Here is a 16,777-nt window from a genome sequence, read left to right on the forward strand (position 1 = left end):
TATACACTTTAAAATATCTTAGGTTACCTATAGCCTCACCCCTTACTCACTAAAAGCACACAAATCACATGGCTTAGTTCTAATGGGATAGGAGTAATTACTTTAATATTTAATAATCATAGCACATTATATTTATACAATGTTTTAAATTCAAAATCCCTCTTATCTCTATTATTACATTTTATTACTAACATGTAATATTAAGATAAAATGTATGCTCAAGAATGAAAACTCAGCATGGATAACAGCAGATGAAACTTAGAGGAATGAAAAGGTCCAGATTTGAGTCATCACAGGTGATTACAAACGTGTGTGCTTGACAATAGATACATGAGTAAGCCCGACATCCATGTCCATATGCAGGAACTTGCACAATTTATTTCTCCACCACACTACAGGTTACAAATTCATGTGTATAAAGGCAAAATGAATAGTTTCTATATTTAAGCCAAGTATTGTATATAATTAAAGGGGTTTACCTTTCTGCAGACATAAGCATTTTACCTAAAATACAGTGTGATGGTCAGATTTCAGATGGTCAAGAAAAATGGTGTCATTATCTTTAGCTTCAACCATCTATAGTATAAATCAGATAAAAATTATGTTTTATTCTAAACTTTTCTCATCAGTTTTATTCAAACCTGGTACATGTTAAAATCTCATTTTCAGATAATATGTGGGAAAGAAAGGTACCCTGCATAGTTACAAGCCCTGAACTAGGTCTCAAGAAATAGTATCTCTGTTTATCTCTGCGTTCATGTTCTCACCATCTCTGATGTACAAGAAATGTAAGTATTGTACCAAAATCAAAACTAATTTCCCCTTTGAGGCCCTTTTTGCTTGTTTCTCTTCCCCAGAATTCAGATGTTTATGCATTCCACAAATATTTATTGAGTACCCAGTATGTATCGATCTAGATGGGAGTCGGGAAGACACAGCTGTGACAGAGAAGAGCTCCCATGGGCATCATTTCTGAGTAGGATGATAGGAAGGCAGGACTGTCGCAAACCAGGCATGATTGGAGGCCCATTCTTTTAAATGTTTTAAATTTAGTCCATTCAGAGTGTCTTCTAGACACTTCTAGACACTTTCCTGGGTCATTTCTAGGTCTGGAGGGCTAAGAATGGCCTAAGCATTTGGTGGGGGGCAGGGAGAGCATCCATTTATACAGTATTTCAGTAAGTATTGGTTGAGCACCTATGAGCCAAAGACTCATCCTGGTCTAGGAACACAGCACTGAACAGAAACAAAGCCCTGGTCCTTAAGATGTTTACATTCTGTTGGAGAAAGGTAATAAAGCAGATAAGCAGGGTAGAAAGTGTCTGGCTTTTGTCACCTGTCCTGGATGGTCTTCATTTCCTTTTGGATGTTTGTCTTCATCTCTAACTTCCAATCCCAGGTCTGGTATTGGTCACCAACAGACACTGTGAAGGGTATCTTGCCATCTTTGTGTAGATATACCATGCAGTAATTTGTATTTAACTATTCCTGATACATTAAACATGAAGAACTCTGAGTTTTGTTTTGTTCTTTTTAGCTTTTTACTTTGCATTGGAATATAGCCGATTAACAAATAATTTTGTGATAGTTTCAGGCAAACAGCAAAGGGACTCAGCCATAAACACACATGTATCCATTCTCCCCCAAACTCCCCTCCCATCCAGGCTGTCACATAACACTGAGCAGAGAAGAACTCTGAGATTTTGTTCTAACCCTAGGTCTGCGCCAGGGGAAGAATAGAGGTCTGTCTGATCTCAGAATCCTCAAACTTGCCCGCAGTCTGTCCTCAGGAAGAGGGATAGGAAGGGTTCCGGACCGAGCCACCTTGGACCTCACCAAGTCTCCATTCTCTTCTTAACTCTCCTCCCAATCCACAGAAATCTTTCTCTTGTCTGGCAGCATGGTAACCTGGCTCTTCATCTACCTTCCAATCTACTGGTTAGGCCGTCATTCCAATTCGAAGTTCAGGGCACTTAAGCCTTTGAAACCCCAAGGGCCAGTCCTTTGCAATTCAAATGCCCTAGTTTACAAAGAAACCAAAGCGCTTTCTCTGTTCTTCTATTGTACCATCCCTCTACTGATGACAAAATGTTGTTGACGGAATCTTGGAGAAAAGAAAAAGGTATAAGCCAGGGTGGAGAAGAAACCTCAGTTATGATATATTATCCCACGTCATCTTTGACTTTCCCAGAATATTCATTCTTTCATCATTAATCTGGAAGCCCAAACCAAACCACATTTTAAATGTCATTCGATTTGCCGTCCAGTATGGGAATCTGGAACATCTCTGAATGCCCCCTGATGGAGAACTTGTGTTCTTTTTATATGTAGAATATTTAATAACCTTGATAGTCCCCTTATTTTTATAGTATACATTTAGAAAAACCTATACCAAAAGTAATAATAACTAAATGACAGAATTATGAGGGATTTTTATTTTCTACTATAACTTGTCTACGTTTTCTAAATTTTCTGTAATAAATGTGAATCTTTTGAAGCAGACTAGTCTGTTTTCACAACTCTAATTCTTCATACAGAAGAGAAATTAGCCTGTGGGTCAGTTTCAGGAACTGGATTTACTAGAGAAAAACAGACTTTTTCTTCCATATCATGTTTTTTTTTTTTTTTTTTTTTTTTTTGCATTCAGTCATCACAGCTGCCCTAACTGCTCTTTTTTCTGAAGCAAAACACCATCAGTCCCTGTCCCCCGTCACGGAGCAGCCTGCCACTCAGATGCACACATTCACCTTGGAGCCTCAACTTGCACAGCCAGAGTCAAGTCACTGTGAAAAATATATAAAACTTATTTTCCCTCAGAAAGTAAAATTAAGTGTGGACGACTGAATGCTGACACACAGACAACTGCCTTTCTTTCAGCTCTTCTGGAACCTCTTAAATTAGGAGACAATTTTCTAGGAAACTGCTGAAGGTTTGATGTTGATCCCTTAGTGAAATAGCTGTTCACGTCACCTATGTGAAGAGAAAAAAAAAGAGGTTGATGATTCTGACTTTGCATATTGATAGTATGTATTCCTTTTAGATTTATCTAAAATCATAAGGCAAATATTTAAGTTCCATATTTCCCACTAATGTCTTATAATTAGGTGCCTCACTCTGCTTGGCCAAATTAGTGCTGATCCACGCACAACCCCCAATGTTCTGTATAAAATGTTACTAGCACATACTAGTGTTTTAACTGCCTTTTTGGACAAATTCCAAGTAGAGAATAATAAACTGTGTTATATTTTTTATTTTCCAAAAATACTCCCAACATGTCATATATTTCCTAGCCTTTCTCTTTCAAACCCAGGGCAGTGTCTTCCCAGGATGATGATATTATCCATGGTTATTGCTAGATCAACAGAGTCAGGGAATAGGCAAGTTAAGACTTCTCTTACTGCTGACATGGTCAAATGTGAATGGCTAAAACCATTTGAAAGCTTAAGAGAAAACACCTAAGGGAAACCGTAGCTGAAATTCTCAGTCTGTCTCTCCAATAATGCATTTCCTTCCACAATGATAAGTGAATACTCTCAGAAGTTGAACACACTGTATGAATCTGGAGAAAAAGGCAATATGTATTAATTTGGTTTTTCTTCCACCTGAAACCCTTTTCATCTCTATAAATATATCCTTGAATGTGAACTTAGGTGATAAAAAAATCAAAATATGTCACCCAAGACTTTCTGACTCACTTCCTTTCCACATCTACCCCAGGTCTCAGGCCTCATCATTAAGAAACCCCTTGATTTCAAACCCCTTGATTTCTTGACTCTTAGTTATTTGTGGAAAGAAGATCTATCTTTCAGAGTAATAAAGATCTGCATCTTCATCTAGGTGTTGCTGCCACTTAACTATGTGATCTTGATCAAATTATTCAGTGTTTCTCGGGCTCATTTTATCCATCTGAAAATTTTCTTTTATTTCTGAAGAATTTTTTTAAATGGGAATATTCCTAGTGTGTATTAAAGTTACAGTTATTTAAACAGTAAAGTGCTAGTTCAGAATATAAGCACAAATCATCCAGAATAAAAAATATCAGCTGTTTTTGTCTGTGAGTTGTAGGATATATTATTGGGGGAATCAGCTAGCTGTTGAAAAAAAATAGAGATTACCTTCACATTTCATATAGTAAAATACACTGAGATGAATTAGAGGATACAAAAATGACACCATTTTTAAAAACTAGAAAAAAGTATTGATGACAATTACCTGATTTATTTAAATGGATGAATTTTACGATTAAAAAATAATGATAGAAATTCCAAAAGAAATAATGCTAGATATGACCACATAAAAATATAAATAAACAAAATTAAGGAAAAATATAATTGAGAGAATATAAATACAACAAAAGTAATGAAATATTATGCCATTTAACACAAAAAAGTCACTCAGAAATCTAATATGTACAAGTATGTTCATTGTAGCATTGTCTGTAACAGCGAAAAATTAGAAGCAACATAAAAGTCCATCAGCAAGGGAATGGTTAAATAAATTATTTTCATACTATGAAATGTAACAGCATTTTTCAAAGGATGAGGTATTTTTAAGTGTACTGACTTGGAAAGATTCCCATGATATATAGTTAAGGGGGTATAAGCAAGTTGTACTATAACATATTATGTATTTTTATCTCATTCTTTTTTTTTTTTAAGAAAATAGATACCAAAGGGATTGTTGTTGTTCAGTCACTGTCATGTCTGATTCTGTGTGACCCCAGGGACTAGCCCACCAGACTCCTCTGTCCATGAGATTTCCTAGGCAAGAATACTGGAGTGAGTTGCCATTTCCATCTCCAGGGGATCTTCCCAACTGAGGGATCAAACTTGTCCTGCATTGGTAGGCAGATTCTTTACTGCTGAGCCACCAGATGAAGCCATCCAGGTAGATGGATAGATAGATAGAAAAACATCCAGAAGGAGCACCCATCTGTTAATTATCGTTGTCTTGAAGGAGTTTGACTAGAAAAACAGAAGGTTTGACCTTTTCATTCTATATTCTCCTGATTAGCACACTTTTTAAAGACTGTGTGTTAGTTTTGTTATACAAAATAATTAAATGGGTGAAACAAACAAAATTATATGCTCTCAATAAGAAAAAGGCAGGTGATATGAAAGGCTATTCACAGAAGAGATAATCCATATTTTTGTGCTTTTTTAACTTCTTCCCCATTTCCTAAATTCAAAGGATCCTAACTTTAAACAATGACAGATCATTTTTCACCTATCAAGTTAGCAATTATTTTAAGAAGAACAAAATCTAGTGATAATAACGCTATCAGGACTATAAATTGTCATGTTACATATCCCACATTATCATGATTTAAGAAAACAAAACCTTTAACTTAATGATCTAGTGCGAATTCTCAAAGTGTGGTCCCCAGACCAATTGTATCCTCTCAAGGAACTTGTGACTAGTGTAATATTCTCAAGTCCCTCCCCAGGGTTGCTGAACCAGAAGTCTGAAGGTGAAGTTCAGTGATTTGTGATACAACCCAGTTTCTAAATTATTCTCATGGATGCTAAAGTTTCAGAACCATTGATCTAATTGCTGCATTTCTACTACTGCGGAGTTTCTCAACAGCAGCAGTATTGACATTTGGGGCTGGATAAATTGTTTGGGGAGACTGTCCTATGCATTGTAGAATGTTTAGCACCATCCTTTGCCTCTGACTCACTAGATGCCATAGCAACTCACCTTCTCCACTCCACCCAGTGATGACAATCTTTGATGTCTCCAGACATTGCAAAGGCCTCATGGGAGATGTGGGGGTAGGGAGTTGCCCCTATTTGGAAGCAACTACCTAAAGAAATACTCCAAAAATGTTGAGAATGAGTACACAAAAAAAGGTTTTTTAATATAGTAATTACATTTATACTAAGAAATCATAGAGTACAAACCATTCTGTCCCATATAAGATAACTAGTAAAAGCTATGGGAAAGAATCTGCCTGCCAATGCCGGTAGATATAAGAGACACAGTTTCGATCCCTGGGTCGGGAAGATCTCCTGGAGAAGGCCCCAGCCACTCAGTGCAGTATTCTTGCCTGGAGAATCTCATGGAAAGAGGAGCCTGGCGGGCTACAGTTCATGGGGTCACAAAGAGTCAGACACAACTGAGTAACTAACTCACAATACACATATAAGACATGAGAACTGCTTATGACAGAAGTGAAAAATGTTGGCCACAAAATTATATAGAAGGTATTTTCTTGAATGTGTATGTAAATAAATTATTTATACATGTATATTGAATGCTGTCAGTGTCATTCTCCTGCTCAAAACCCAAGGATGAACACCTGTTCACTGTTAGATTTAAGTCCTAAGTCCTCCCCACAGCATCTCCTACCTTATCTGTCTCACTCCCCAGCCTTCAGCTATGCTACCCTCTTCTCTGTTCCTAGAACCACCCAGCACAACCTCACAACTGGGGCTTTCTACCTACGTTTTCCTGCCTGGAGTTTTCCTTCCTGTGGTGTATGCACGTAAGCTGCTCTCTGCCCAAGTGCCTTGACTTAGAAAGAACTTCTGAGTCCCTTGTCTGCTATGTGTAGCACTTTCCACCTCTCTCTGCCCAACAAAATAATCTGGGGACTCTTCTTCAGCCAGCCAGGCTCTACTCATTCTTAGCAAAGAAAACTCTCTGGGGATGGATTCTAGGCCATTAGGAACTTTTAAGAGGCTCCCAGAGTCAGTGGAAGAACCACCACTTCTCTTAGTCTTTCTTAAAGTACCTCCGTGCCGAAATCACTTTGTATATTAATTAGTGGGTTGTTTCTTGTCTGGTTCCCCCACTAGATTATAAGCTGCATATGGGCAGGAACTTTGTCTATTTTACTCACTGCATCATCCCCAACATCCAGAACAACATCAGGCACCTAGCAGGTGTTGAGTAATAGCAGGTCTATTGAATAACAGATTTTAATGAACGAAAAATGATTACCTTGAGTTACTGCTACAGTTATCAGTGTATTTTTTTTCTTTATCATACTTTTCTTAACTTCTCAAATTCTAATAGAATGTATTGCTAATCAGAGCAAGAGAAATTACAGCTGAATTTTAATTCTACCTTTGAAAAGCATGGTTTATTTGAAGCACAGTGATTAGCATGTAGTGAATACTCGGCAAATAGGGCTTTGGCTATGAGATCCCATTTTATATATGTTGTTCTCACCTTATATAATACATAGTACAACCAGAAATAAGTCATTTTTAAGTCTATGGGCTAGTCATTTTTTTTTAGTCATTCCTCGTCTCTTATAGTTCTGAGTATTGCTTTAAAGATACATGATACTCTCCTTATAATGGCCAATCAATATAAATATGAAACAAGTGAATAATTGAAAATGTTTCAATCTTTTGCAATGAAATCAATGCAAAGAGGGTACTCAATAAATGTAAAGAATAAGGCCATGTTAGCTGTTAATGCGTAACTACCATATAAAGCACCTTTTCCACAATGTACTTTGAAAGAATTATATACATATAGCTTCAAAGTTAATTTAAAAGCAAAAATGTCAGAACATAGCAGTAATTCTCTTTTAAGAGGATAATTCTTTGCTTACTTTGGAAAACAATAATAATAGGATATTTAAGTATAAAATTGAAGATTTTACAATTAGTTTAAGCCAGTTGCTGTGTAAATTTGCATACAAAAATGAGTCATCAGTAAATGACCACCTTGAAATATATTAGTTTTAAATGCAAATAACATTTGTAAATGCTCATCTTCTTTTGTAGTATTTGAAAATTTTTCTAACGTACAGCCCTGACTTTAATGGAAAAAGTAGACTTTGTGCTAAGTCCCCAGCCTTACAAAAAAAAAAAAAAAAGGCCAATGTAGACATGGCAGTATATTTTGTGCAGATTGAGAGTAGGCAAGCATATGGTTAGCATGGATCCCCCCCAAAGTAGTTATAGCACATAGGAAGCATAAATTGAGCACAGTGAAAATTTATTCTATTTTTAGCAGCTTCTCCTCACTGAAGTGGTCAGAGTCACAATTAATGTTTCACATACAGTGGATGAGCTGTATTATACAAGCCAGGTGCGACCTGATGGCAAAAGTGCATTTACCACCGCACTTTCTCCATTAGAGTTAAACCATTCTAAAGTTATGTGTGTCAGAAAATCACAGTAGTCCAGAGATAGAGAAGGGAATACTTATAATACACCTCCAATAACCTGAGGCTTGTCCTGCAGGCAGTTATGGGGCTTTCGACTTCCTTTGCAAGTCACTATGATAATAGCAAAGCACAAACTTAAAAGGAAGTTTGCATCCTTATATCTGTTTGTAGCTGGACTACTATTAAATGCTTTGGTCTTCTTAATTCAGCATTAATTTTAAGTTTTATAGTAAATCTCTCTTTCAGTTTGAATCATTTGGCTATGATTTTCAGCAACTAAGAAATTTCTTTGAGTTAGTGATTCAGCTCACTTTTGGGAGAAACTTACCTAGCTTAAATCTGTGAAGATTTTTTGGTCTGGGGCCCAACATCTGTAGCTGTGGATTATAGATTGTTTCTAAAATAATCTAAAATTGATGAATCGTTGCTCCTTCCATTGGGACCCGACAAAAAGTAGCTCTGGCATTTCTTCTCCTTTTTGTGCTGTGAACTGTACATCACTTTTTTAATCTCTTGCCAGAAAAATGAATTCTTACCTACTTTAAGATTTTTATAAACTTAAATTTTACTTAGTGGTTAAAGAGTTTCTTTTACAAAGAATATATATCAAGTGCTATTTTGTGAACAAATTCATAAAATCATAATTATTCTTGTCAAGCTATTTTAAACTTAGCAGTATTCATAAATAGCCTTTTTCAAAAGAGTTGCGGTTTAAGATGTTTTTCCTATTAGTGAAGCATTCACAGGCAGTAATGTCTGAGCTCCTCATATTGCTTCAAATCAGGTATCTTCACTGTAAGGATTTCTTGGGAGTAAACTAATGGTGAGTGAACAAGCATGTAGAATTTCCAAATATTAGTCTAAATATTTTTATACCTTTTCACCGTCCAGCCATTTGCTGTATAATAATCTCTCAACCATGTCACTGCTCTCACCTTTTTCATTCAGATGTGGTCTTTTTGCCGTTGGCCTTTGTTTTGTCTTCAAAGAGCTTCCCAGCTGGTGCAAGTGGTAAGGAACCTACCTGCCAGTGCAGGTAGACGGTAGATGTGGATTCAATCCCTGGGTTGAGAGTGGGGTCGCTGTGCCCCCACTCCAGTATTCTTGTCCTAAAAAGGGAGTTCCTTTCATATCTTTGCTGAAAAACAGGTTAAATGGTAGCTCAAAATTTACAACATTGTCATGGAGTTTAAGGCCAAATGAAATCTAAGCCCTGCCAGAGGGGTGGAACTTGCCAAAAGTGACCACAATCTGATCTCTTTGAGTTAGCTGCTAGAGAGTTCTGAAGCCTGAGTGGCAGAGAAGATTCAAATCCATGCTATTTCAGACTTGGTAGATCCTTGGCAAAGCACACTAGAGTAACATGTCTCAATATACGCTCCTCCTTGTCACTCAAGAAAGAGGATCCACAATGTTCAGGTAAGTTAGGGAACACGGTAAGTTACACAAAGATGAACAGGGTTAGTTTTCTGCAGGACTTGTCAGAGCCTGTATTATGCTATTGTGCATTGTAAATTTCCAAGAAGGAAAAATGGCATATAATTTTCTGCAAACTTATCTTACTCCAGACTGCTATTTTTGTGAAGTGTGTCACAGAGATGGTGTTTGCAGAACTCACTTTAGTGAAAGCTGTCCTGGAAGTACTGCCAAACCCATAGTAAAAATGTATTTGGTTTCTGAATCAGATCCTCCCCTCCAATAATACAGCTTAACTGCATTTTAAGCTACTAGAAGTATAACTTACTGTTTTTGAGAGTTTTCCATCTTAGATACTAGATTGCATTTTTTTTCCATTCCGGGCTTTCATTTCTTTCAGTAGCCTATATTTCTCCTCTGCATATGTTTTACTAGTTGAAGCCTTCAGAAATAATGGCACTTGCAATGCACAGCTAGTCCACACAGCGAGAAAGGAAAGTATTAGATCCATTGATTTGCGGTTAAAAAAAAAATAGATTTGAAGAATTTTATAGGATAGTATTCTAGCTGTATTTTGAAATTGTGGTTGACTACTTATGTTCTCCTAAATCAACCACTTAACTGCTTAAGAATCTTTTGAGGTAGAGCATAGGTAGGTTCATATTTGAATAGTGAAGTCTGTAACAGCATGAATACATTTTCCAAACATCCACAGTTTGGGAGGCTTCTTTGCTAGATGTATCTATCACCACCTCTACTATAAAGGGGTTTAATCTAATGTGAATGTTGATATGAGAATATTTTTGCCTATCTACGTGAATCATATAATTCAGTAGTTGGTGATTTCCACCCGAAAATAGCCTTCACCCTCAGCATCTTTTCTAACCTAAAGATTGATTGATTTCTCAATACATCAACTACTGATTGGTTGATATTCAGAACATAAATTGCCAATGAAATACACAGATACACATACAAGCATACATTCTGTAACAGAGAGTAGGCATGATAGTATGAATTCTATATAATATACCTCCACATTTTCTTAACCTTTCTTAAGTACATTTGATTTCTCTAAGTGTTATTGCAAGTTACTTAATTTTCCCAATCTTAGGAAAAAATTCCAAACTGCTAGGAAAATTTAACCTGTAGTAATGCAAGTATAACAAGAATACAGAACTATATATTATTTGGTAAAATCTACTTGTAACAGGATTACTTGAAAGCACCCATGAGTTAAAACTGTTTTTTATTAAAATCACATGGAAAGTGTGCAGAGAAATGGATACAAATGACACAGATTGAGATGGAATGAATGTTCTGCATTTACACATGAAGAGCACAAAATGAACACTCGACAAAGGGCAAATTCAGGAAACTGATGAACTGGCAGAAATCCGTTTTAGGAGTCCCTCCCATGATCCACCGGCCAAGAGGGAGAAACCTTTGCCTGAGGGGGGCCTCTGACAGCCGCTCCGCCTCCTGCTCTTCACTCCACTGAAGCTCAGCCTTGGTTTCTTCTCTGGATATGGTCTTGCTCTGGATTCTCAGGCCAGGACTTTGGCTGAGTGGGAAAAATATAAAGAACACTGGGACACTTTATAAATAATCCAGTCCCGTTTCTGCATCCTTTTACTCTCCCCACAGATCAAGTCCCACCAGCTGTGTCTTTCAGGTAGGGCTGAGTTACCCCTCCGGTCACCCCAGTTCCTCCAGACACCATAGACCTCTTCCAGTTTCTACCTCCATAACCTGCTGACAGCCATGATCGTCCCCTCCAGGAATCTGCTCTTGGAACTCCCTTGATTTCTAGCCTCCCCTTGAGGGTGTGGGTTCACTCGCTCAATCATGTCCAATTCTTTGGAACCCTTTGGACTGTTACCCACCAGGCTCCTCTGTAATTAGAGACACTTTTGGCTCCCAGCGACCCCAAATCTCACTGTTCCTGTTTTGACTGAAATGATAGCCATTATTAACTAGGAAACTCTATCTCTGTCTATCTGTCTTTATATTCTTCCTTTCCCTTTTCAGTCTCCCTGGATTCCCAGACCTCTTCTACTCTGTTGAGCCTATATCAGTCATTTACCTTCATACTTGAATAGTCTCTTACTTTTAATTCTACCAACTTCATGCTCTATGACCTCTGAGCCCTGTTCTCTGCTAGATAACTCTCATCAGCTTGGAACTTCAGTACCAATGGGTAATGTTGTGAAAGCAACTTTTACCTAATAGTTATTCAGTTAATTGATCAGTTATGTTATCTCTTTCCATATTTGTTTAACAAATTTACTGTTACTGCAGCAGAGTCAATGAAGGAGTTAGTATCCCCAAAAAGATACTACTTTTATTTTTTTAATTGGAGTATAGTTGCTTTACAATGTTGTGTTAATTTCTGCTGTAAAACAAAGTAAATCAGCTGTCTGTATACAAATATCCCCTCCCCTTGGGCCTTCTACCCACCTCCACACCCATCCCACCCATCTAGATCATTATAGAGCACCGAACAAGACGGCATTACTGTAAATCCAAGAGAGAAAATCTGTTTTCCTTCTCAATGAATCTTACTAGTGATTTTTGTAATGAAGAGCTCTGGGAGAAGCTCAAGAGAGACTTTAAGCCAAGGTAAATAGGTGTGTTAAAGGGAAGCATAGCCCCACTCCATCTTTCCCTCCTCCAGGTTAGGAGAATGTTTTAGAATCATTCTACAGACATTTGGTAAATGTAGTGTCAAGTGGAGCAGTTTCTATATTCCAAAGGAAACTTTAAACTTGATGTCTCCGATAACACACCAATACTTTAAAATATGAGAGTCCCTTCCAGAAATGTAGTCATGCCAACGTTACTCACAGGTATGAAGACTTTTCTTATAAAGAAGAAGAAAAGTGAAAATGGGAGGCAGAATATCCTGAATATTTAGTCCAAGTTTAAGAGTCATTTTGCCCACAATGAATCCATTGTAACCAGACTGTCAATCACAATGCTACAGTGTGGAATAAAACTCCAGACCCTCTTATGGAAGGATCTATAACCATGTGGAGAATGGCAGAGAGACAAGTCAGCCAATTACTAAGCATAGGAGCCATAACACACACCAGGGCAGTGATGTTTCCATGGGCGCTGCAGCCTGCCTGCCTGGGTTTGAGCCTCAGTTCTGTGTGACATCGGGCACTTCACCACTCTTGGCTTCAGTTTTCTTATTTGTAAAAAGGGCTTAATAATAGAATTGGACATGAGTTTGAGCAAACTCCAGAAAATAGTGAAGGACGGGGAAGCCTGGTGTACTGCAGTCTGTGGAATCACAAAGATTTGGACACGTCTGAGCAACTAAACAACAGCAACCTCATGGGATTATTATGAGGATCAAGTGAGACAATAAAATTGCTTAGAATCAAATCAAAGACACTTCCATTTTCAAACCTAAGTAATAAGTAAAATAAACTTGCTTAGAATAATTCTTACTGTTGACATTGATCAAATCAAGGACATCTTGCCGGTCAGGAATTTGTGCTGTGGGAAGCCCCAAATCGAAGGCATTAGCCCTTCTCAATGCCTTTCAGGAGAGTGAAGGCAGGGCCTTTTTCACAGAAATGGCCCTGATGGAGGTTTGTGGACGGATGGAAAGAGAACAAGTCTTCTTCCTCTTGCCTCCATGTGTGGAGACTAGGTCGGCCCACACAGACCAGACACAGAGTCCTCTAGAGGACAAGCAGGGCTCCAGTGGACCCTGAGAACAGAGACCCACTGCTATGTAGTGGTGTTCCCTTGCCTCACTATATTCCCTGTGCTCAGATTTCCCTTGGGTTGGGGGTCTGGAAGAATGCAGAGTTTAGCATTTGTTAGCACCCTGTCCTTCCATATGCTTTGCCTTTTTTCCTTACATCACTAAATCCCCACTCTCCCAAATTTTAATATAAAACCAAGGAGACCTCAATCGTGAGAATAAGCATTGTTTTGTTTTATTTTAAAGCCTCCATGTAGAAGATGGGGCTTTAATTTCTTTTTAAGAGTCCCATGTTGATTCAGGCAAGGCACTACCATTAATAAAACCACATCCTAATGTTTCATTGGTATTGCAACTCTCCACAGTCCTCACACACAAAAAAAACATTTCTTTGATTCCAGTGGGACTTTTTCCCTGTGCAAATGCTACAGGCTTCTGTATTTTATCGAGTAAAAGGGGTGGGGATACTTGTTATACACCTAAATGTTCATCACTTTGCCAACAAAGGTCCGTATAGTCAAAGCTGTGGTTTTTCCGGTAGTCGTACAGATGTGAGAGCTGGATCATAAAGAAGGCTGAGCACTGAAGAATTGATGCTTTCGAACTGTGGTGCTGGAGAAGACTCTTGAGAGTCCCTTGGACTGCAAAGAGATCAAACCAGTCAATCCTAAAGGAAGTCAACCCTGAGGGATTGATGAAGCTGAAGCTCCAATACTTTGGCCACCTGATGCAAAGAGCCAACTCATTGGAAAAGACCCTGATGCTGGGAAAGACTGAAGACAGGAGGAGAAGGGGACAATAGAGGATGAGATAAATGGATGGCATCACCGACCCAATGAACATGAGCTTGAGCAAACTCTGGAAGAAGGACAGGGAAGCCTGGCATGCTGCAGTTCATGGGGCTGCAAAGAGTCAGACACAACTTAGCGCTTTCTACAAAACAAAGTACAAATAGCGTTTTTCAGGAATACTTGACTCACACTAATCACTAAGAATTTAACTATTTTTTTCAGCTCTTGTTTCTACTCATAAATTATGCCTATATTGTTCTATTTTTTGCATCTCTGACTTCTTACGTGTACTATGCATGTCTCACCTGTTTCCTCCATTGACTCTAGCCACTTCAAAGACTGGATCTTGTTAACTGTCATGGTAATTGTTGTAATTTATTCATTCCTCATTTATTGAGCACCCACAGTGGCTAAGTACTATGAGGATAGAATCCTTCCCCTGAAAGTCATAGGTTCCATTTCCACCCAATAAAGCATAAGAAGTAGATTAAATAATGCTATGGTAGGTGTTTTCCTGAAATCTAAAATTGTTTTTGCTGGTGTCACATTCTCTGTTTCGCCAAAGCCGATGCCTGCCCTTACTTACTTTCCTTCTTTAAGTTGAAATTTAAGAGAGGAGAAGAATTCAAGAACACAGAGCTTTACAATTCAAAAACAGTCACAAGGTTTTATTTGAACTCCCATGGGTGTTTTTGCTTTCTCTCTCTCCATAGGATCGTGGCCAGAGCATCCAAGAACCTCATGTCCACTCAAAGCCTAGGGATCGTGTTCGGACCCACCCTCCTGCGAGCGGAACACGAGTCGGGGAACATGGCGGTGCACATGGTGTACCAGAACCAGATCGCCGAGCTGATGCTGAGCGAATACGACAGGATCTTCAGCTGACTGACAGACGCTGCGCGCACATCTGCCTCGACGCCTAATATTTTTACATTTCTGTAAACATATTTCTGAAATATTTTTTTCCTTTCAAGCGACAGATGCCTCATTTTGTGAAAACTTAATGACGATTTTGTGTTTAAGTTCCAAACATTTGAATAAAATAGTTGACAATATTTGCCTATATGTCTTCTACATTAACCCCTTCTCTGCTATGCCTTCCAGCACTTCTAGGCATACATTATGGATGCTCTACGCTGTCAGATAGTGTGCAGAGGACACAGCATATCCAAAAATAGCCTTAATGAGACTCTTGGGCATTGCACGTGTGCATGTGTATGTGCAGATATGTGAGTGAGTGTGAATGTGGCTGAGAGGACGGTATGTGTTCACACAGGTGAACACCCTGGCTGCCTCAGGCCTGTGTTCAAACACCCCCCGGTATACAGGCAGAACTGAAAGAGGGGGCAAGACACAAATAAATAATTTTTAAACAGAACAAAAGAAATCAGGATTTCAACCAAAATAGACATACCTCATCTTTCAAGAACACTCTTGTAAGTGTAAATCTAGTCCAGCCATCCTTGGTGCTAGATGCTGAAATTTACAAATACATGTAGAATGGCAATTTTTCTGAAGACAAATGACAGTTCAAAACATTTGCCATTGGATATGTTTTTTACATATACTATTTGCAGTCCCATAAACATACTGTCTTATAAACTAGAAGCAAAATTAGTGCCTTGCAATTTTGATCTTTATATTATACAGGAACTGCATGCCTGCTCATTTTTAATGTTAACATCCATTTTGAATCTTCATCAAACTGTATATCTTCCTTTTTTTCCCTGGCTATGTCATTTTATGTAGAATTTTTATTATGCTTCTGAGGATGCTTTATTGGTGAATTACATTAAATCCATCTAGAAAGAACTTTTTTTAAAAAGGTTTTGTTTTTTTTTTAATATGCCCCAAAGATTACTTGACTAGACTTGGATGGCTTTATCCACTTGATGGTTAGCTTCAGTTGTCATGGATAAACAAAAGGGTAACTGTCTAGAATATATCAAACATTGTTTTATTTTGAAAACTATGTTCTAGCTGAACACATCTCATACTGGTTTTGTGAAAATATTTTGCTGATAAAAATGTAGACTTATGTTTGACAGCTTTTTAATCAAATTCAAATGGAATAAATAAAACTAATCCAGTGTGATAAAGAGTAAGTCTAGTTATCGATTTGTTCATCAAATGAAAAATAAAGCATGTAAATAAAATGCGTGAAGCATGGACCCAATAGCAAACACTTAGAGCATAAGGAGCTCAGAGGCCTGGGCTGTCTGCATGGATAGGGTGTACAGGGGAGGAGAGAAACTGCTCAATAGAAAGCCAGATGTTCACACAGCTCCCACATCCATGGCGCTGCCTGAGGAAGGAGAGGCTTCCCTCGCCCCTGTTGAATGTCTTCCTTTTGGCAATGGCGCCAGTAAGTTGGCATATGCCCAAAAACACAAGTGACCACAATAAATGCTGAAGTGTGGTTTCATCAAGTGGGATGTATAGAAATACCACAAAGCCAAGGAAAGTCACACGAGACAGAACCCCATGATCTAAAGTCACTGGTAAACAGTGAGCTGACAGACTTGCCAGCTTCAAGCTCTTCGTTTATTCCACGTTGTGCTTATGTCTTTTGGGAAAACATGGAGACATGAAAGGAGTCTCCGGCATTCAAGTGCTCATTTCCACAGCATTCCATATTCTCAATGAGGTCTCCTCCAAGACTTTCATTACTTCTTCTTTAATTACTTTTGAAGCGGGAAGGACTAGGTTTAGTAGTTCCAG

At 38.2% G+C, this 16,777-nt stretch overlaps 1 protein-coding gene across 1 annotated transcript in view; it reads left to right on the plus strand.

Annotated features, from left to right (window-relative positions):
- The window catches only part of ARHGAP15 (Rho GTPase activating protein 15), a 677,158-nt gene extending 661,068 nt beyond the window's left edge, over nt 1–16,090 (plus strand). Inside the window, exon 14 of the mRNA XM_065927842.1 lies at nt 14,770–16,090. Coding sequence (XP_065783914.1) covers nt 14,770–14,941 — 172 coding nt within the window. The 3' untranslated portion in view covers nt 14,942–16,090. The remainder of the gene's footprint in view (nt 1–14,769) is intronic.
- The last annotated feature ends 687 nt before the right edge of the window (nt 16,091–16,777 follow it).

Source organism: Muntiacus reevesi, chromosome 3 (genome assembly GCF_963930625.1).
Source record: "Muntiacus reevesi chromosome 3, mMunRee1.1, whole genome shotgun sequence".
NCBI lineage: Eukaryota > Metazoa > Chordata > Mammalia > Artiodactyla > Cervidae > Muntiacus > Muntiacus reevesi.